The sequence below is a fragment of the Oreochromis aureus genome, linkage group 10 (genome assembly GCF_013358895.1).
Source record: "Oreochromis aureus strain Israel breed Guangdong linkage group 10, ZZ_aureus, whole genome shotgun sequence".
Lineage (NCBI taxonomy): Eukaryota > Metazoa > Chordata > Actinopteri > Cichliformes > Cichlidae > Oreochromis > Oreochromis aureus.
In genome coordinates, this window is record NC_052951.1 from 13,121,561 (window position 1) to 13,139,317 (window position 17,757).

Genomic DNA, 17,757 nt, shown 5'->3' on the forward strand with positions numbered 1-17,757 from the left:
CTTTTCCTCCTCACTTCAAGCCTCATGTCCTGAACTGCAGACAGAGCTCTAATACACCAAAATGTGCATAAACATGCTTATTCATTCCCAATATTGTTGCAGTTGCTTGCAACCTTGATGTATCTGGACAGCTGACAATGAGCTGGCAACAACAACAGCTGAGTATAAGTTAGCACTAAATGCTAACTTATATAAGTTAGCCTAACAACTAATGTTAGGCTTGAGGGTCATAAAAATGACACTTTCCCTCTAATAAACAGTTTGATTATATTCTCACATCTTAAGAGAGTTTATTCACTAAGTATCCAAGTCTGAAAATGTTATATCCACTTCAAAGAAGGCTAACAGCAGCTAACAGCAGCAAAAACTGCAGCGCTTACTAACAGAAAAGGATGTCCTCAACAGATGACCTCAATATTGCTGCCACTGATCAGAAGGGAACTTATTTGACTAATTGAGTTGTATCGCACTCATTTCACAATGATTTACATTCCCCCTAGCATAAACAGACATGGACACTGGCTGAATAAACAGCAGACCTAAAGCCTACATTCACCAGATTTGTTTTTCCTAGAGCGACTACTGTAGATAAGATTATGTAACTGAACTGAGAGGAAAACAGAATTCAGTTGACTGCAATCTGCAATCTACTGACATCTAGTGGCTAAATTTTCCACACTGTACCTTTAAAAAAAAAATAATTGCATGTACAGTATATGCGATGTGTTTGTTTCTTCACTTGTTATTATTATTATGTGTTAAATTTGTTGTAACTTCTGCTGATTTCTTTGCCAGGTCTCTCTTTAAAAAGAGATATTAATTTCAATGAGACTTTTTACCTGGGTAAATAAAGGATAATAATAATAATAATGCATGCATTCATTATGGAGTGTTTCACATATATTACTGGTTTGGGGTTTTTTGCACATTTCAAATTATAAACAAGTACAAGAAAGAAAATATTTAGAGCCGCTTAAAGGTTCCCTGGATGTGAAAGTGATTATTTAAAATACTCCAGTTTCCATCATTCTCGGCTTTGCACCCCCGTAATTAGGTGAACCAGGTGCGCTCAGCCAATCAGGTGTAGACAGAGCATTTCCCCAGGGGACGTTAAATCATGCAGTTCTTCTGGAGAGGTGTCCGTCACACCTTGCAGTGTTTTGCTTTAATAAGCCACAGCTCGCAGCTCGGAAAAGTGGAGATATCAACCACATGTCATCTGCTCGACATCATCTGCGTTTGTCGTCGCCTGGTGGCCGCACGGGGGAAGCCCACAGCGTGAGCAGACAGGCAGAGTGAAGGCACACAGGGCTCAGAGCATGTCGCCTCCTGTTGCTGCAGCTCACTGTGGGATCTGCTGTCGACCTTTCACACTGTACACATGAAGGCAGAAAGCTTTTTCGCGCCTCTCCTCGCTATGTGCGACCCGGACCTTTGGAGGAGTTTACCAGCAAAACGTCTCCTCTGAGCGTGGAGGGGGGAATTAACAAAAACGGGTTTGTCGTTTGCGGGGATTTTCTTTTTCTTTTTTTTGATACAACTTCTCTCAGAAGTCGTTTTCTGCTCTTGCTACTACAGGCGGTTTGTTCGGAGCTGCTTGCGGTGTAAAAGTGTGAAACAAGTAAAAGAGAGCAACAGATGTTTCTGGTGGATATGCGGCCGGCTGAGGAATGAAAGCAGCAGCGAGGCACCGGCGGCCCTTCCAGCGGTTCTGCTGCTGTGGAGTCGGGCTGGTCGCCGTCATTTGGCTCGCGCAGGTCATCCAGGCACCAGGTGAGACCTTAATATAGACACAGAGGCTGAGCGCGCCTGCGTGCGTCTACTCTATAAATCCGTACAAATATCAGCTGTAGGATATGGCCTGTATTTATACAGATATCTGTAAAACACATTCTTTCTCTTCACATTTGCAGTATAATGAATCTGACTTTCCACGCATGTGTGTTGGCCCTCAAGAATGAGAAATGCCGCTGCTGTGCCCACTTAGATGCTGAATTATTATAATCTCGTTCTTATATAAAGATATATGATGATTAACTCCCTGCATCCTGGCAGCGAGGGGGAGAAACCAGAAGGAAATTGTTTAAAAACGCAAACACACGCACTTAGATGTGTATAAAGGTAGTGCTTCTCTCAACTAGAGCCACATGAAACTAGTAGAAATGCTGCATAATTCATGTGTTTGTCTTCGAGAAAAAATAAAGATGTATGTATTACATATGTATACCTGTGGTACAGCTGCAGGTGCACGTGTGTAGAAATACATGTACATTATTCCAACACTTAATGATGATGAATAAGTAGGAGAGCAGGCAGGTGCGCACTGGATTGATTGTCAAGTTGAAATCTGCAGCAGGGTCTGTTCACCCTGAGGGAAGGTGACAGTTTGATGATTACATAAAGCAGTGACAAACTGTGGCATGTTTAAATCCAATCACTGCGGATAAGGTCATTTATGGGTTGGGCGTTCAATTTATATTACATCTTCATCTCTGAAGAATTACTGTATACAACAGGGCATGTTTAATTTTTCGGGGCATATTTGCCTCATCCCCAAATAGACCGCCTGCCCTGTTAGTGTCCTCCTGTTCCCAGGCAGTTACCCGAAAGCAGCCAGCGTGGCTTTCAGTAGACAAAATAAAATGTTGCTAAGTGTTCTTAATTAATAGTTAAATTAATCTAATTTGTCTCGGTTCGTTTCTTTTGGCAACATGTGACATAACTCATATCCCCTAGGACTGATGCCTGCAGCCTCCAGGGTAAAATAAACTTACATCTATAAAAGGACATGTAGTGAAGGAAATGTCTAATAAGTAATTGGCTTTATAATTTGTGTATACACACACACCTCCATCTTTATGTGCTTCCGTCTCCTTAAAACGCAACCCCTCTAAGATTATGCGATACTTCCAGTTGCATCAGTAGCCGCTAAGTTAGATGCGTTATTCTTATCTAACAGCATTGCACCTAAAGGCATCACCCCACCCCCTCACCCTTGTCCTCCTCCAGCTCATCATCATCATCCCCTCATCGCCTTTGCTGATGTGATCACTCACTGTCACGCACACTCATCAGCACCAGCAGCACCAACTGCGTCGCACCCCTCCGCCACCCTTTGTGCGGATAAAGATTTGAATAGATGAACTTTTTGTTCCATCACTAGTGTTTTTTTACCCTTGGGCTTCATCCCGGTAGCGCAGGACATCCTTGGTGGAAGAGTGTCCTTCTGAATGAGCCGTGTCATTAATATTTATACTTCACCTTTAAATTATGAGTGTGCCCATCAGCTCTGAAGAGGGTTTCCGAACTGAGACCAAGGCTGCTCAACTTAAAAACCATATAAAAGCACAAAGCGCTGGGCAAAGCATGTGTCCTGCTGTTTGTAATGATGACAGGCAGGTTACTCTCACAATAGTTGGAAAATATTACACATACTGTAGCATCCTGAATACCACTGCTCCTATAACCATTTATGGATGTGTAGCTCTGTTACTATCAGTCTGATACTGGGGTGGGGAAAAGAGAAGCTTTACATTGAGGACTGGAAGAATGCATTACAATCAAAAGCAAACTATTGTCATGTATTTCTGTGCAAAATCATGTTTAGTGTGATTTTTGCCAAAGAAAAAGATTAATGGTAAAATATGTATTGTTTTTAAGCAATGCAAAACACAAGAAACACCCTTCAGACACCAATATTACCACATGAGCAAGACACTTCCAACATGGGAGCTTGTCTCAGTTTCTGGGAAGATGTAAATAAGCTTGACAGGTTTAGTGAAGTTTTTCTGTCAACTTTGCAGCAGTAAACATAATATGTAAGCATAGTACACACATGGCTGTACCAGTACTGCTAATTTATGTAACCAGCAGACATGAGGCAACTTTGGGATCATTTAGAGCTGTGTTTGTGTCTACCTGATGAAATTCAGCCTACATGTGAACTTTTAACATTACAGAGTGTCTGTAAAGTGAAACACACATTTTGCCCTTGTTTCTGGACATCTACTGCACCGTGGGTTCATCAAAGCTATGAAAATGGCTCTCTGTTATGGCAGAGGCCATAGTGGATGAGAGCACTGAGAATCAACCAATCAGTTTTTTTTAAGATGCATAAACCTGACAAAATGCTCAGGAGTCCCTCCACATGAAATCTTCATGCTTTTCCTTCAACATCTGCACGAAGATTACAATTCAATTCAATTCAATTTTATTTATATAGCGCCAAATCACAACAAAAGTCGCCTCAAGGCGCTTTATATTGTACAGTAGATCGCACAATAATTACAGTGACACATCCACGTATGCAGCTCTCGAAAGATTGAACAGCTCAAGTATTTGGATCCTTTACATAAGTAAAGGTAGCAGTACTACGGTATAAACACAGATAGTCATGTTGCTGCTCACACAAAATAACGGTGACATTTTAGGATAGGAACATTGTGCACACGTCCAGATGCCTGTCGTTGAGGTGCTTAGAAAAGTTTGGCACGTGTTCTTCTGTTATAAAAAATACTGTGAAGCTGTGATCATCCATGATTTGTTCCTAACTGTCCGACTCTAAAATGTCTCCATGCTTTTTTTAAATTTTGGATTTGGTGTTGTCTGCACTCAGATGTTAATCAAAATGTGGCTGAGGTATAATTCAGGTCAAATTTAATGTTTATCAGCTCTTTGTTTAGCGACACAGGACACTTACTAAATGTGCAGTGTGAATGTCAAAGAGACCCAGAGGACTACAGCGTTATCTACGTGGAAACATTGCAGTGTTTCTGTGTAGATAACAGTGTTTCCATGAGAAGATTGGACTGCAGATCCCCCCCCCCCGACGTTTTACCTGTATTGCTACCTTTTGAGGATTTCACTGTCAGACACATTTACTACTGCAGACTGCTGTCGTCTGGCCTTGTGGAGGCAGTGAAGGTGTTTGGGGTTAGAGCTCAGGAAGCCAGCCTGTCAGTCATTGTGTGATTGATGGCATCAAATGTCTTGTTTCCGCCAAAGAAGGCGATACTACTAGGTTTTCAGAGAGGAAAAGAAGATAGCGTAGGGCCTTGTTCATCAGTATCCTAAATAACACATTGTTGTTTCAAGCCAGACAAAGGGAGGAAAAAAGAAGCTTTAAAGATTTGTGCTGTAGTTACACCATTAATCCCAGTTTAGCACAAGTTACGATTCAGAATATTTGATTTCTTCATCACATTAAGACTCGAACCAAAAATAAACAAAAGAAATCATAAATTATGCTGACATAACTTGCTTGGACATTTCCCACAGTCTGCACTGCCATACAGTGAGTTATGACCAAAATTATGTATTTAAAGGTTATGTGTTTATACTGGGCCATTTCTCAGCAGGATTAAGGTATTTCCATTCAAACACCTCATTTCTTGTTCCATCAGCTTTCATCACTGATCAGTCTGGTTCCTCCTTCCTTTATTTACATGTAAATGTTAGGGCCTCTAGCAGACAGTCTTATCTACTGTAATAGTAAAGTTGTCTGAATTTAACACCATTGATCATTAAGGTAAAAAGCACCTTCTGTCGAAAGGTCAGCGTGAAAGTAAACGCTGCGTTCTTAATGCGTGGAAAGTGTGTGCATGTGTAATTTCTGTTACAAAACTTGTAACTTCAGGGTTATCTTTAAAAAAAATGAAACACTGGAATATTGAGGTTTAGCACCTTAGAAAACTTTACAATATAGTGCACTGAAAACTCTGTCCATGTAGTTGGAATGTGAAAATCTAAAGTGATAAATTCAGAGGCTTAATCAGTGTTTGTTTGATTTAATTAGAGTTAGAAATAAATTTGCTTTTAGTTATATGAATGCTTATATTTAAAAGTTATATGCGCTCATTGGCCGCTTTGTTAGGTTCACCCATTCAACTGCTTGTCGGCCAATCACATGACACCAACTCAGTGTATCCAGCAAGCTGCAGTTCTCTGGGCTAAAATACCCTGTTGATCTCAGAGGTCAGAGGAGAATGACCAGATTAACTCAAATAACTGCTTGTTACAACCAAGGTATGCAAAACACACACACACATTAAACCTTGAAGCAGATGGGCTGCAGTAGAAGACCACAGCACATGCCACTCATGTCAGCTACAAACAAAAACACTAAGGCTACAACTCACACACAGGCTCACCAAAATTAGACAGCAGAAGATTAGAAAAGTGTTGCATGGTCTGATGAGTCTCAATTTTCTGCTGCCACATTCAGATGGTAGGGTAAACATGAAAACATGGATCTATCCTGCCTTGTATCAACAGTTCGTGCTGCTGGTTGTGGTGTAATGTAGTGGGGAATATTTTCCTATCACACTCTGGGCCCGCTTCTTATTGTTTAAACACCACAGCCTACCAGAGTACTGTTGCTGCACACGTCCATCCCTTTATGAGCACAGTCTACCCTCCTGTGTACTATCACGTACAGTGTATATAAGATTTCTGTAGTTACTGGACATTACACCAGCCTAATAAAAGGTCTATTTGTAGTTCATTTGTTTGCATTTGGTACCTCAGCTCTCCTACACTCCATAACTCGTAACACTTTTGTTAGACCTGATGTTTTTATGATGTGTACTTGATTTGATGCCCTAGTGAACTACTTTGCAGGGTAGATTTTGAAGCTTGCTTAATTAATTATTATTGATTTGATGATTTTAAAAGCATACTTTTATAAGGAATTATTGACCATGTACATCTGTGTTCCTATAATATAAACCTATTTAAAAGTCATAGGTTTTTCTTCAAGGTTTATCTAACCTGGGTAATCACCAGGTATTAATCCAATATAGCACCTTTGGGATGTGGAGGAGCAAGCAATGAATAAGCAGCTGTGTGGCCAAAATCTCAGAGGAATGTTTCCAACACCTTGTTGAATCTATTTATGAAGACAAAAGGGAATCTAACCCAATACTAGCGAGGTGTATCTAATAAAGTGGCGAGTGAGTGTATTTTTCCCCACACTGGAAGCTATTCCTTATTCAGTATTAAAGATAAAACTGATATTTGCTTTCTGGTAAGGACGTGTGACAGTTTTTAGATTAATAAACGGACAAATTAATTAGTTCTACTGTAAACGGCTTTTAAAATACCTACTCTTCAAAACCCAGATATATGATACAGTTAGTCAAACAGCCATGCTGTGTGCAGATCATAGCATGTTGAGATTACAGGAATAAACATCACATATTTATGTCTCCTTTTTTTTAATGAGCCAAAATGTTGGTTTAGGCATTTATAGATGTGTCCCAGTCAGACGTGTGAAACGCGGTACAGAGCCATCTGTGGCAGAAACCTATTTGAATTTCACACGAGGCGAGCTCCTCTTGATACCTCAACATGAAAGCCTTCACGTCTCTTCTCAGCCTCGACCGCTGCCCTCGTGAAATGGGCTCATTGAGCTGTAAGGTACAAAGGGACACGACAGCACCCGGCAATCACGAAATGCATCAGAGGCAGACGCCGAGCGGCCTCATAATAAAAGGACGGCGTGTAGTAGAGAGCGTAATAACTCCCTCGCTATCTTCTCAGCCTGTAGTGGAAAGCTCTCAGTGGGTGGTGGTGAAGGAGATCTGTATATATATATATACATATATATATTTTCCATATATATAGATTGTAGAGGCAGATTTATCTGATGGGACTTATTCAGCTGTCGCTCTGCCAAAGCTATTAAAGGAAACCCACACATTTCAACTGTTGAGGAATAAAATACACAACAGAAATAGACACTGTAAAGATTTCAGCACTGATGGCTGAGAAATAGTGAACATGCTGTTATCTCCCACAGACAGAAACACAACGCTACAGTCTGATTTTTTATTTATTTATTTATTTTTGCTAGACCCCCCAAAAAACCCTCACAGTGGAAATTACAGTAAGATTGCTCGTCCAGCTTCCAAACTCGTCAATACAGAAAAAAAATGATGGTGGTTGGTAAAAATGAACAGTTTTTAGGCAGCACACACACAGCTGTGAGAAATTGCGACAGGTATTTTAATTCAGCTAATTATTTTCGTTATGACCTCTGATTATTTAGTTTTAATTTGTTTTTTAAAAAATCCAGGAATTGTTACAGCTGATAGATGTAAACCAGCAAGTGTTTGACATTTTTGCTTGAAAAGATCAATAACCAGTTTGTCCTGTCGTCGGCTAATTAAAGAAACAATCCATCCACATGCAGTGAAAAACAGTAGTGGAAATAGTTCTTAGTATTCACTCTAAATCAAAGCACCTTCTGAACCTGGAGTCCTGTGAGGCCTGTTCATTTGGCTGCTTTTGCACTAAAATGGCTCGTGTTGTTTTGCAACAGAGACAGAGTCTTTGGGGTTTCAGCCAGGCGTGAATGGTGAGACGCTACAATGGACACGAAGGTTAATGCAGGAGAAGTCAGACAACCAGAGCCTGGATCTGGCTCAGCCCCGAGCAGGTGAGTCACCATTCTTTTCCTAAATAGATGCCGCTTGTTTCTCCAGGACACACCACCAAGCTCCACAACACTGTCTGCACTTCCTTCCACTTATTCCACGTAGATAATGCCTTAAAAAACCCCTATATGCTCTATAACAGTGAATTTTTACATTTTCTTAAAACTGAAATAATACAGTTTTATACACTGAGTCATTAGTTTGTTAGGAATATAGAGAGCAAGCTATGCTGTCTGATTGTGTATGAGGGCGCCCGCCCCACCTGAACAGCGACCACCACCACCTCTGATTCTCCTGCTCCCTGGAATTCCCACCTTTCCACCTGCAGGTGCATATTTGTATTGGCTACTGGATCTCCTAGGATGAAGTAGCAGAGAGCCAAAACTTGTAGGAAGTACAGGTTGTTGGCATTGATTGTAATTTTTTCAAACAAAAACATGGCTTTTCAATGAGCTGTGTGCCAGCACATGATTTTACGCACCACAATTCAAGTCATTTGAGACAAATGTTCTCCCAGACTTCTTGGGATGTTACAGTTGTGCTCTGTGTTGAAAGTGTGACCCCCTATTTTGGTGTGGACACTCCCTGATCTTTCAGGTGCAAGTTTGAACCCTGTGTTGAAGTCACAGGAGGTCAGAAGAGGACTTCAAGGAAGCAACCCACAGTGAAGGCTGTGTATTACTGCAAAAGCCAAATTAATTTGGGGTTATGGATTTTGTTTGGTTATTTATAGGCACAGTCTCTGATCTGCCTTTATTTATAGTGTGCAGTGTGGAATTGCAGAGTTCATTTGAACAGTCTGAAAACTAAGTCCGAAAAGGTTCAGCAGTTATTGCCTGACAGGAGTTCTTATGTGTGTGTGTGTGTGTGTGTGTGTGTGTGTGTGTGTGTGTGTGTGTGTGTGTGTGTGTGTGTGTGTGTGTGTGTGTGTACGCAGCAAAAAAAGAAGTCTACTAGAGATGTGCTTCTCCCCTGCAGGTGAACTGAAAGGTCACACAGAGTAGGCATTGTGTTTGTTGTCATGAGTGTGTAGTTTGCGTGTCAAGCTCGTGCACTGAAAAGAAGAAGAGATGGATGACGCCCATAAGAAGACCGGCAGAGTGAAGATCCGATTAGATTTTCTGAGGTAGTCTGTCTCTAACAAATGCCCAGTTACTTTCTTTGCTTCCTTAGCTTTGGTCAGCCCTGAACACTTCAGATGGATTCAAACTGCCCTTCATGAAATTATTACTGAGACATGCAGCCGCTGAGCAGCCGTAATGGGACTTCTGCTTCTCTGGTTCTCGGGCTGATTAGCTGGCTGGCTGACATGAGCTGCATTCATCACAGCTGACAGTTTTATTATTAAAAATTCAGATCGGAGAGGAAATCTCTTCATTGTTGTGTGGGGAGAATAGCACAGAGTAGATAGAATAACACGGCTGCTCAATGAAAAATCTGTTGCCCTTCTGACAGAATACAATTCAGTATCTCTGTATCATTTGCATTCCCTCTATGGCTGTTCTAATATTAGGCTGTCAGTCACAATCCTGTATTGTATGCAAACTGAACAGTTATTGTTGAAAGCTGAGGACAAAACTTCAAGCTTGGTCTTTGGGCAAGTTATGCTAATAATATTCCATGCAAATGGCCTGCCAAGACCACACTCCTCACTAAATGCCACCCAAAAACTGTTCTGCCTAATCCGGATGTGCAGCTTAAAAATAAATAAACCCAGTACAGGGTCATGAGTATTGGGCCACACCTCTTCATCTTTGAATTCAGGTGTCATTGCCACAGGTGTATAGGGTCAAGCACCTGGTCATGCAGTCTGCCTTCACAAACATTTGCAGAAGAACAAGTTGTTGTAAAGAGATCACTGAATTTGAGTGCGGTGCTGTAATAGGATGCCACAGTTACAACAAGTGAGTTTGTGAAATTTCTTCTCTTCTTGCCCGAGGAGTTCAAACGCTCCTCTGGCACTGACATCTGCACAAAACCTGTGCTGACCAGGGGCAAGACTGCTCCTCTGAAGTCATGTTGAAACACCTCTAAGCAGCAATTTGGGAAATTATTTTGAAACAGTAATTTAAGATAAAAACAATATACCACCAGTTATCGTCTATTTATTTTATAATGTCTCTGCAAATCCATAATAAGTGCAAAATCTCATCTTAAATACACCCGTCAGTATTTATAGCCTCCAGATTGATAGTTAACCATGCCTTCATCCCAGGCTGTCAGAATTAATCAACGCCCCCAGGGGACAAGCACCCATCAATTTAAATATAAGAAAAAAATTTAAATTCATTCAAGTTTTTTTTATCGCCCCATGACAGCTGGGATAGGCTCCAGCGCCCCCCGCGACCCTGAAAAGGAGAAGCGGAAGCGAATGGATGGATGGATGGATGAAGTTTTTTTTAAACCATTAAAATTGATTTTTTTTTTCTGTGGCGTGATGATGAAAACAGATATACAGGTGAGATACAGGTAGCTCACTGTCCCTCAGTCTGCCACACACCCTCGTCTCTGATCTTACAGTAGAGGTGCTCATACTTCCCACTCCTGAGATAAAATAATGAGACTCATTGTATCTCCACTCCAGTGCTCCGTTTGGTCTTTGTAACCATTTTTGTTTTTTTTAATCTGATGACACATGACCTTTATTGAGTTCCTGGCTGCAAACAGATCTCCCTCATTATCTCTTACAAAGGCACAAGTGCACATGGGGAAGGTACTTGGCTGTGCTAATAGACTGGAGACATGAAGATGTAAAAAGGCTGGACAGGTAGTATAAGGCACAGCAGTGAGCACGGCCCGAGCCTCAGGTTGCAGTCCTCCTTCTCAGCCGGCCGCTTGACAGCGATTGCATAATCTGGAGTGTGATTAAAAACCCTGCCCTGGACCTCGGGGGATATTATCTCGGGGATTGCACAGTAACGTTCAGCCCTCCGGCTCTCTTTTCATCCCTCTGCTTCTTAGCAAGATGGAGACGGTGTGATCCGGCTTCAGCTGACAAGCCTCGAGGAGACTGTGGTTGCTAGGCAACTGAATGCTAAATTTTGAAACCCAGACAATTCAGTCTTTCAAGCATTAAAAGTGCAAAGAGCTAAAAATAGACAGCTGGCCTCGGGTGGGGGTTTAGGGTTCAAAGAATCCAAACGATGTAAATGAAGTAAATGGCTCAGGGTGCGTTGTTGTCGAGGTTTGTTATGTTTGTTTTGGCAAGCAACAGTCGGCTTAGAATAGTATTTTTCCACAGCCATTTTTGGAGAGTTTTTTTTTTCAAGAGGGAGGAAGTGTTGAGAAAGAAAAACTGGCAGATAATCCAACTCAAATTGTCTTCGAATGGTCCTGGACTGTTATCAGGGCGCTTACATTATACTGTCGCTAATGAAACTGGAGAAGAAGCTTTGCAAAACAGCAGATATGGTTCCTTGTTCCAGTTCATCTTCTGTACATTAAACACTCAGCGTTTTAGGGCTGAAAGTATGTTTATCACACTCTCCTTTAAAAGGAGCTGTTTATGTCTCAAATCAAATTTGGAGTGCTCTTGAAGTTGCTCAGTTTTGGAGATGTTGACTGCAAGAAATTTGTCTCCTTACTTTTAAATATATTGAAACTTTGTAGATACTAACAGGCATATATATACATTCTCACATGAATACTGTGTAAGTATATTCGATTGTAATTATTTACATGCATAACTGCTTACGTATATACATACTTAATTACTTACATACTTACTGGCATATATGCTGGCTTAATAGCTTACTTACATGCTTAATTTCACAGATACATACATAGTTAGATGCATACTTACATACATACATGGATGCTTGCATACTTGCTGAAATACATACTTAACCCGTTGAAGCCTGAACCATGAAATAATAATTCTAATTTTTTAAATTCTAGTTTAAAAATATATATATGAATGAGTTTTCATTTGTAGTATATTTGCTACATCAGGCATTTTTTGACATATTGTAAAACGTACAGTGTACACGTACAATGTATGTCGGTTTTTGGGGGAGAAAAAAATCACATTGATGATAGAAGTCTCATAAATTCTCAAAAACACACAAAAACCCATGTATCAAATATGGTGTAATTGGCTTTAAAGGGTTATTTTCTTACTTACATATTACATATAGTGACATACTTACTTATTTGCTTGTTTACTTACTTCCCTAATGTCAAGAAAAGGTATCACATTTCCTTTCATAAAATCAGTACCTACCTAGTACCTAAAAAAAAAATCAAACACTCAGTGCTTTGGCACTCTTTGGCAATATTGTAGACAATATCAGACTTAATCATCATCTCTGCCTCCTCTGACGACCTGTTTGCTGCTGCCTGCCGCTCAAAGGCAGTGGGGAGAGGGGACAGTTGGGCAGTGCATTTATCGCGGTATATAATGTGTTTTCTGGATACACTGCTTTTTCAGCGTTCAGAGGTTGATGGCTCCGTGTCAGAGCACTGCCTATGAATTTCAGATGGATCAGGCCTTAACTTAATGAAAAAGTTATCAATGGTTCTTTTCATCTTTTCTCATTACCCACAGCTACATCCACTTCTGTCGGGCCTAGGCTGCTCACTAGAGCTGGGTATCGTCACTGATTTCTATAATCCATTCGATTCCGATTCACAAGGCCGCGATTTGATTCAGTTTTGCCTCAGACAGTCAGAAATATTATAATTCTGATCATTTATCAGTACTGATACATGTGAGACTTCATCAGAGCATCACAGCAGATGCCTTTGTGTCAAAGTAACTGAGGATAAAACACAGAACACCATGAAGGAGATTTCCCTGGCCTGGCTTTTTATACCAGATAACCGCCTTAAAATATTCTGCAATTGAACAAAAACTGAAGAAAACTACGAATTGAAGTGAAGCAGAGCAAAGTTGCAGAGGTTTTATTAGAGACACAGCTAAGCGTTTTGCAGTCTGGCATAATTTTAAAAAGTTTAAATTTCTTCTATATTAAACAGCAGAAATGAGGCTTTCTTGTCGGAGGTCATTTTTGGAAAACAAAAAACAAAAACAAAGAAGAGAACAGCGGCCGACAGCACTGTACATGACTTGTGTGTAATAAGCGAACAAATAATGCAGAAAACCGAGATTTTAGATGGGAAACTGATCTTGAAGTACACTGAGAGAGAGTAAGAGCTGTGCAGGAAGTGTGATTTTTATTGTGGTGGAAGAAAAACAGCAGAAGTAAGAGGGAATTCATGACGATGTTTCTCAAATGTGAAGCGTAGTTTAGATCTTCTTTTGCTGTTGGTTCAGTGAATTTTGGTTGGAGTGACAAAACCTGCAGCATCAGAATGTAGCCCAAAAAAAGACGAAAACACAAACCGACGCATCAGAATCTGTGAGCTTTCAGCTTGCAGCCCCGACGGCGTGTCCGCGTGCGTGCCGTCGGGTGAGAAAGCTGACATCTCACTAATTCTGATGCGTCGAGTCAGCGCTTTGTTTTTAAGTCTGCAGAATCCGTTTACCTGCTCTCATTTGCTGTTTTTGCTGTTTGGTGGTTGTTGAAATAGTTTTGTGAGCTTTCACATGAGATTCAGGTGTTTCTGGCAAAATACATTTATATTTAAAAGTTGATTCAGGATTTAATGGATGGATATCGCTTTATTCCTCTCTCTATCCACCTGCACTTTCAAACGAACACTAATGTAGGACTACAGGAATATCTGGACCGCGGCCCATCACAGAGGTCCCGCCCCTGACTATCTCTGATTTGTTTAGACCACGATATGGGTATAATGGCCTCCTAGTCTCCTAGTTGCGGAGACTAGGATTTTTTTTAGTCGCATCATTGAGAAAGTAGGTTGCAGAGCCCTCTTTGCATCCTGTCACAAACACATGCCTCCCATAGGTAGATGCTGAGTTCTTCACAGTGATGTGGCTGGCTGGTATAGTAGTGTGGAAAGAAAATGGTTCATATATGAAACTGCTCACGAAAAGGTTTTACGTTTTAGGTCTTCTTTCGAGTTTAGTAACTAAGTCATGATTTCTGGAAACTCATTGCTGCAGTTTCTCAAACACTTTTTGATGGTTTGAGCACCACAATGTGAATACCATTTACTTTTACTGTAGAGAAGCAAAAGCCACCATCTCTATGCCATGGATAAAATGTACTAAGACCACATTTTACTGTGGGGGTTGACCGGGTTCTTTTAAAATTAGTGATTAATTTGACGTTTTGTGTTTCTCCATTGAGTTTATTGTCTTGCTAATGATGCATCGTGTTGTAGTTTTATTGAGTGAACGTACACCCCACAGTTTTCTTTTGTTCTCTGCTATCAGAACAGCGTAAAATGATGTTCAGTGTTTATTGATGCGAAAGGTGGTTGTTGCAGCTTGAAGCCCTGCTGCTGTTTCATCAGCTTTGCATTCAGTCTGCCTCAAAGGAAAGGGAATCAAAGAACAAATGCATAATTGAATTTACACTACACACCTGGATAAAATATTTATTTTGCTGATTCCTCATGAAAAATGCAGCTGTTTTGCAGAGTTCACTCTCTCTCTCTCTCTTTGTTTGTTTGTGTGTGTGTGTGAGAGAGAGAGAGAGAGAGAGAGAGAGAGCAAGAGACTATACGCCAGCGCCAGTCTGGTTGGTGCATGATATGACTTTACTCGATATGCTTGTCAATACCGTAGCTTGACTCCAGGACACCCTGCAGACTTACAGATCGATAACATTATCCTATACCGCCCACTGTCCATCCATCGACTCCGCTGAAGCTCCATGGAGGTTTGATTTTTAAAGCCTTGTGCAGAATTTGCTCAGCACTGACCTTATGCTTCAAGATCTAATCTGCATGGCCTGTTTTTGATCTGGAGCGAGATAAAATACACATTCAAGAAACAATCTGTCCTCTCACAGTGCAGATTTAAAAATAGACTAAGGTTGTCATCTGATGTCATTATGCTGTAAAGTAGCAACTGGTTGATTCGTCCATTCCGTTTGAAATGGAAACATTATTTTATAATGGCTGTAAATCTTGTAGAGGACTCAACTAAAAGCTAATAAAGTTTTATGCTGTAGATATTCAGTGCGTTGAGGATGAAAGCAGACACATTAGGGTCAACTTGCACTTGTCTCTTTACAAACATGCTAAACTATACCTCCTGGTTTTTATTGTGCTTTAGAGTTAATCTTTAAAATTTATGTGCTGACCTTTTTCTTTAGCGACTTATTTTCGGCTATAAATGATTGCGTTTTCCTTCTACGCCAATCTAACTCTGACAAACTTCAACAAAGCAAAAAATACAACAGCAACTGTCGCTTTAAGGTCAACATAAATCTCACATCTGCTGGATAGTCTAGAGCACACAAAGAGTGATGAGTAGATTCATGGCACACAATCAGAGCGTACACCTGTCAGCCACAAGATTAAAACCACCAGTTTTATAGTGTTCAGCCAGATTAGCTACGGGAACCTCTGGGGGTGGGGCGGGTGGTGGACCAGATCTACCAGTTCTTTTGGGTTCTGTGTTTTGCAGGATAGAGTGGCCGGCCATGTGTGGCCAGGAGGTTAGACACACACTCAAAGACCTGGCTAATGATGATATTCTTAGTAGTGGGAAAAAACGACAAAAGAGAACATAAATTTCTTTGCCATCCCAGTGGCCATCCCTAAAAAATGATCTGACTCTGCTGGTGCCGCCCTGCTCTGTCAGCAGTTTGTAGTGTGATGGGGCACATTGTCCAAAGAGAGAAGGCTGCTGCCATCAAGGACTGCTATTTGGGTGTTTTGGTGGTTAGTTAAAGTAAGATCCAGATAGATGCCCAAACCAAAGTCTGAAGTTGCTGCTCATCTGTGGTGTATATAACACGGGGAAAAATCCTTTGCAAAAAAAGGTTTTAGGTCTTGAATGACCAGCGTATCATCAAGTTATTGTTAGGCTTGAATTTGAGTTCTGTCAGCGTACATAGCTCATCTAAAGCCTCACTTGTGTTTTTTGTTTTTTAATGTGAACAATTTATGTATTTGTATTTATACTGAAATTTGAATTGTCCACCCATAGCATATCATTTGCATTTGTGCATCTGAAAGTAGAGAAATGTTTTGTTGATATGAGCAGTTTTTAATTTGCACATAATTTAAATGATACTCGCAATCTGATATTTCCAATTGCCACAGATCTTTGAAACGCATTTGGTGATTAAACACATTTTTGTCATTAAATTGTATCCAGTACAACATATAATTATTATTTTTATAATGTATTGGTCCCTGTTAAGATTTGGGAATGATTTCTTTCTCTTATGCGTCGTCTTTTGGACTAGTGGAAATACACATCTATTGTTTTTAGTTTACAATTTATCGCTTGGATTTTATAGAAATAGATGCATACTCAAGGAGATAACTCACTTTATTCAAACATCCTAAATCAAACAGTAATTATTAATCTTAGTAATATGGTAATGACTTTTTTCCGGTAAAAATTTATATTTTTTGTACTTCAGAAACATCTTGGTGTAGCAGTAAGGTGTAATAGTAAGGAAATTTGTTGCAGGGTTATTTCTTTGTTGTAGCAATGCTCCTTGGCAATAAATATTATACCGTTGGAACGCCTGTTCATTTCCCTTTAAATTGAGCCACTTTTGTAAGGAAAATGCGTTTATGGGTTGAGCAGCAGAGTTGAGCGTGAGGGTTACGCCCATGAAAAACTTGGCAAATCTTCTCTGTCAGTGCCAAACTGCTTATTCTGCTATTGACTCTTAATTGGTGTCATGTTTATTGAAGAATCTTCACCAGCTTGAAGTTCCCCTGTGGCATGGGTCCTTTTTAAAAACAGTCAGACATGGTATGCTTGGAGCTGACACCAACTGACCACTGTAGCAGGATCCATGCTCACAGGTGCTGACAATCACCTGACAGCACCTGTGGTACCAAAAGCTCTAAAGAAAAGTCAATAGCAGAATAAGCTGAAGATTTGGTGAGTTTTTTATGGTCAAAACCCACATGCTCAACTCTGCTGCTCAACCCACAAATGTGGCTCTGTTTAAGAGGAAATAAACTTCCCAACCGTATAAGATTTATTACCAAGATGCATTTTTACAACAAAGAAATAATCAACCAAACACAAACACACACTTTTTATACTATGTTTATGTACCAGACTTTACAGTTTCATTCATGTTTGTATTCTCAAGGTTTTAGCTAAAAGAGTTTGTCTATATATCAGTCAGTTTATAGATTTATAGAGCATTTTATCCCTAAAGACATGGCTATTGACAGTATTTTCAGATTTGACATATTTATGCTGTGTTTAATACCCCGCTTTTAAAAACCCTTTGGCTCTAATATGCCAACAAAA

At 40.3% G+C, this 17,757-nt stretch overlaps 1 protein-coding gene across 1 annotated transcript in view; it reads left to right on the plus strand.

Annotated features, from left to right (window-relative positions):
• The first annotated feature begins 1,174 nt into the window (after positions 1–1,174).
• LOC116336159 (sodium/potassium/calcium exchanger 3) overlaps positions 1,175–17,757 on the plus strand; it is a 28,157-nt gene continuing 11,574 nt past the window's right edge. The window contains exons 1-2 of the mRNA XM_031759949.2: positions 1,175–1,773; positions 8,321–8,437. Of these exons, the coding sequence (XP_031615809.2) occupies positions 1,671–1,773; positions 8,321–8,437 (220 nt within the window). The 5' untranslated portion in view covers positions 1,175–1,670. The remainder of the gene's footprint in view (positions 1,774–8,320; positions 8,438–17,757) is intronic.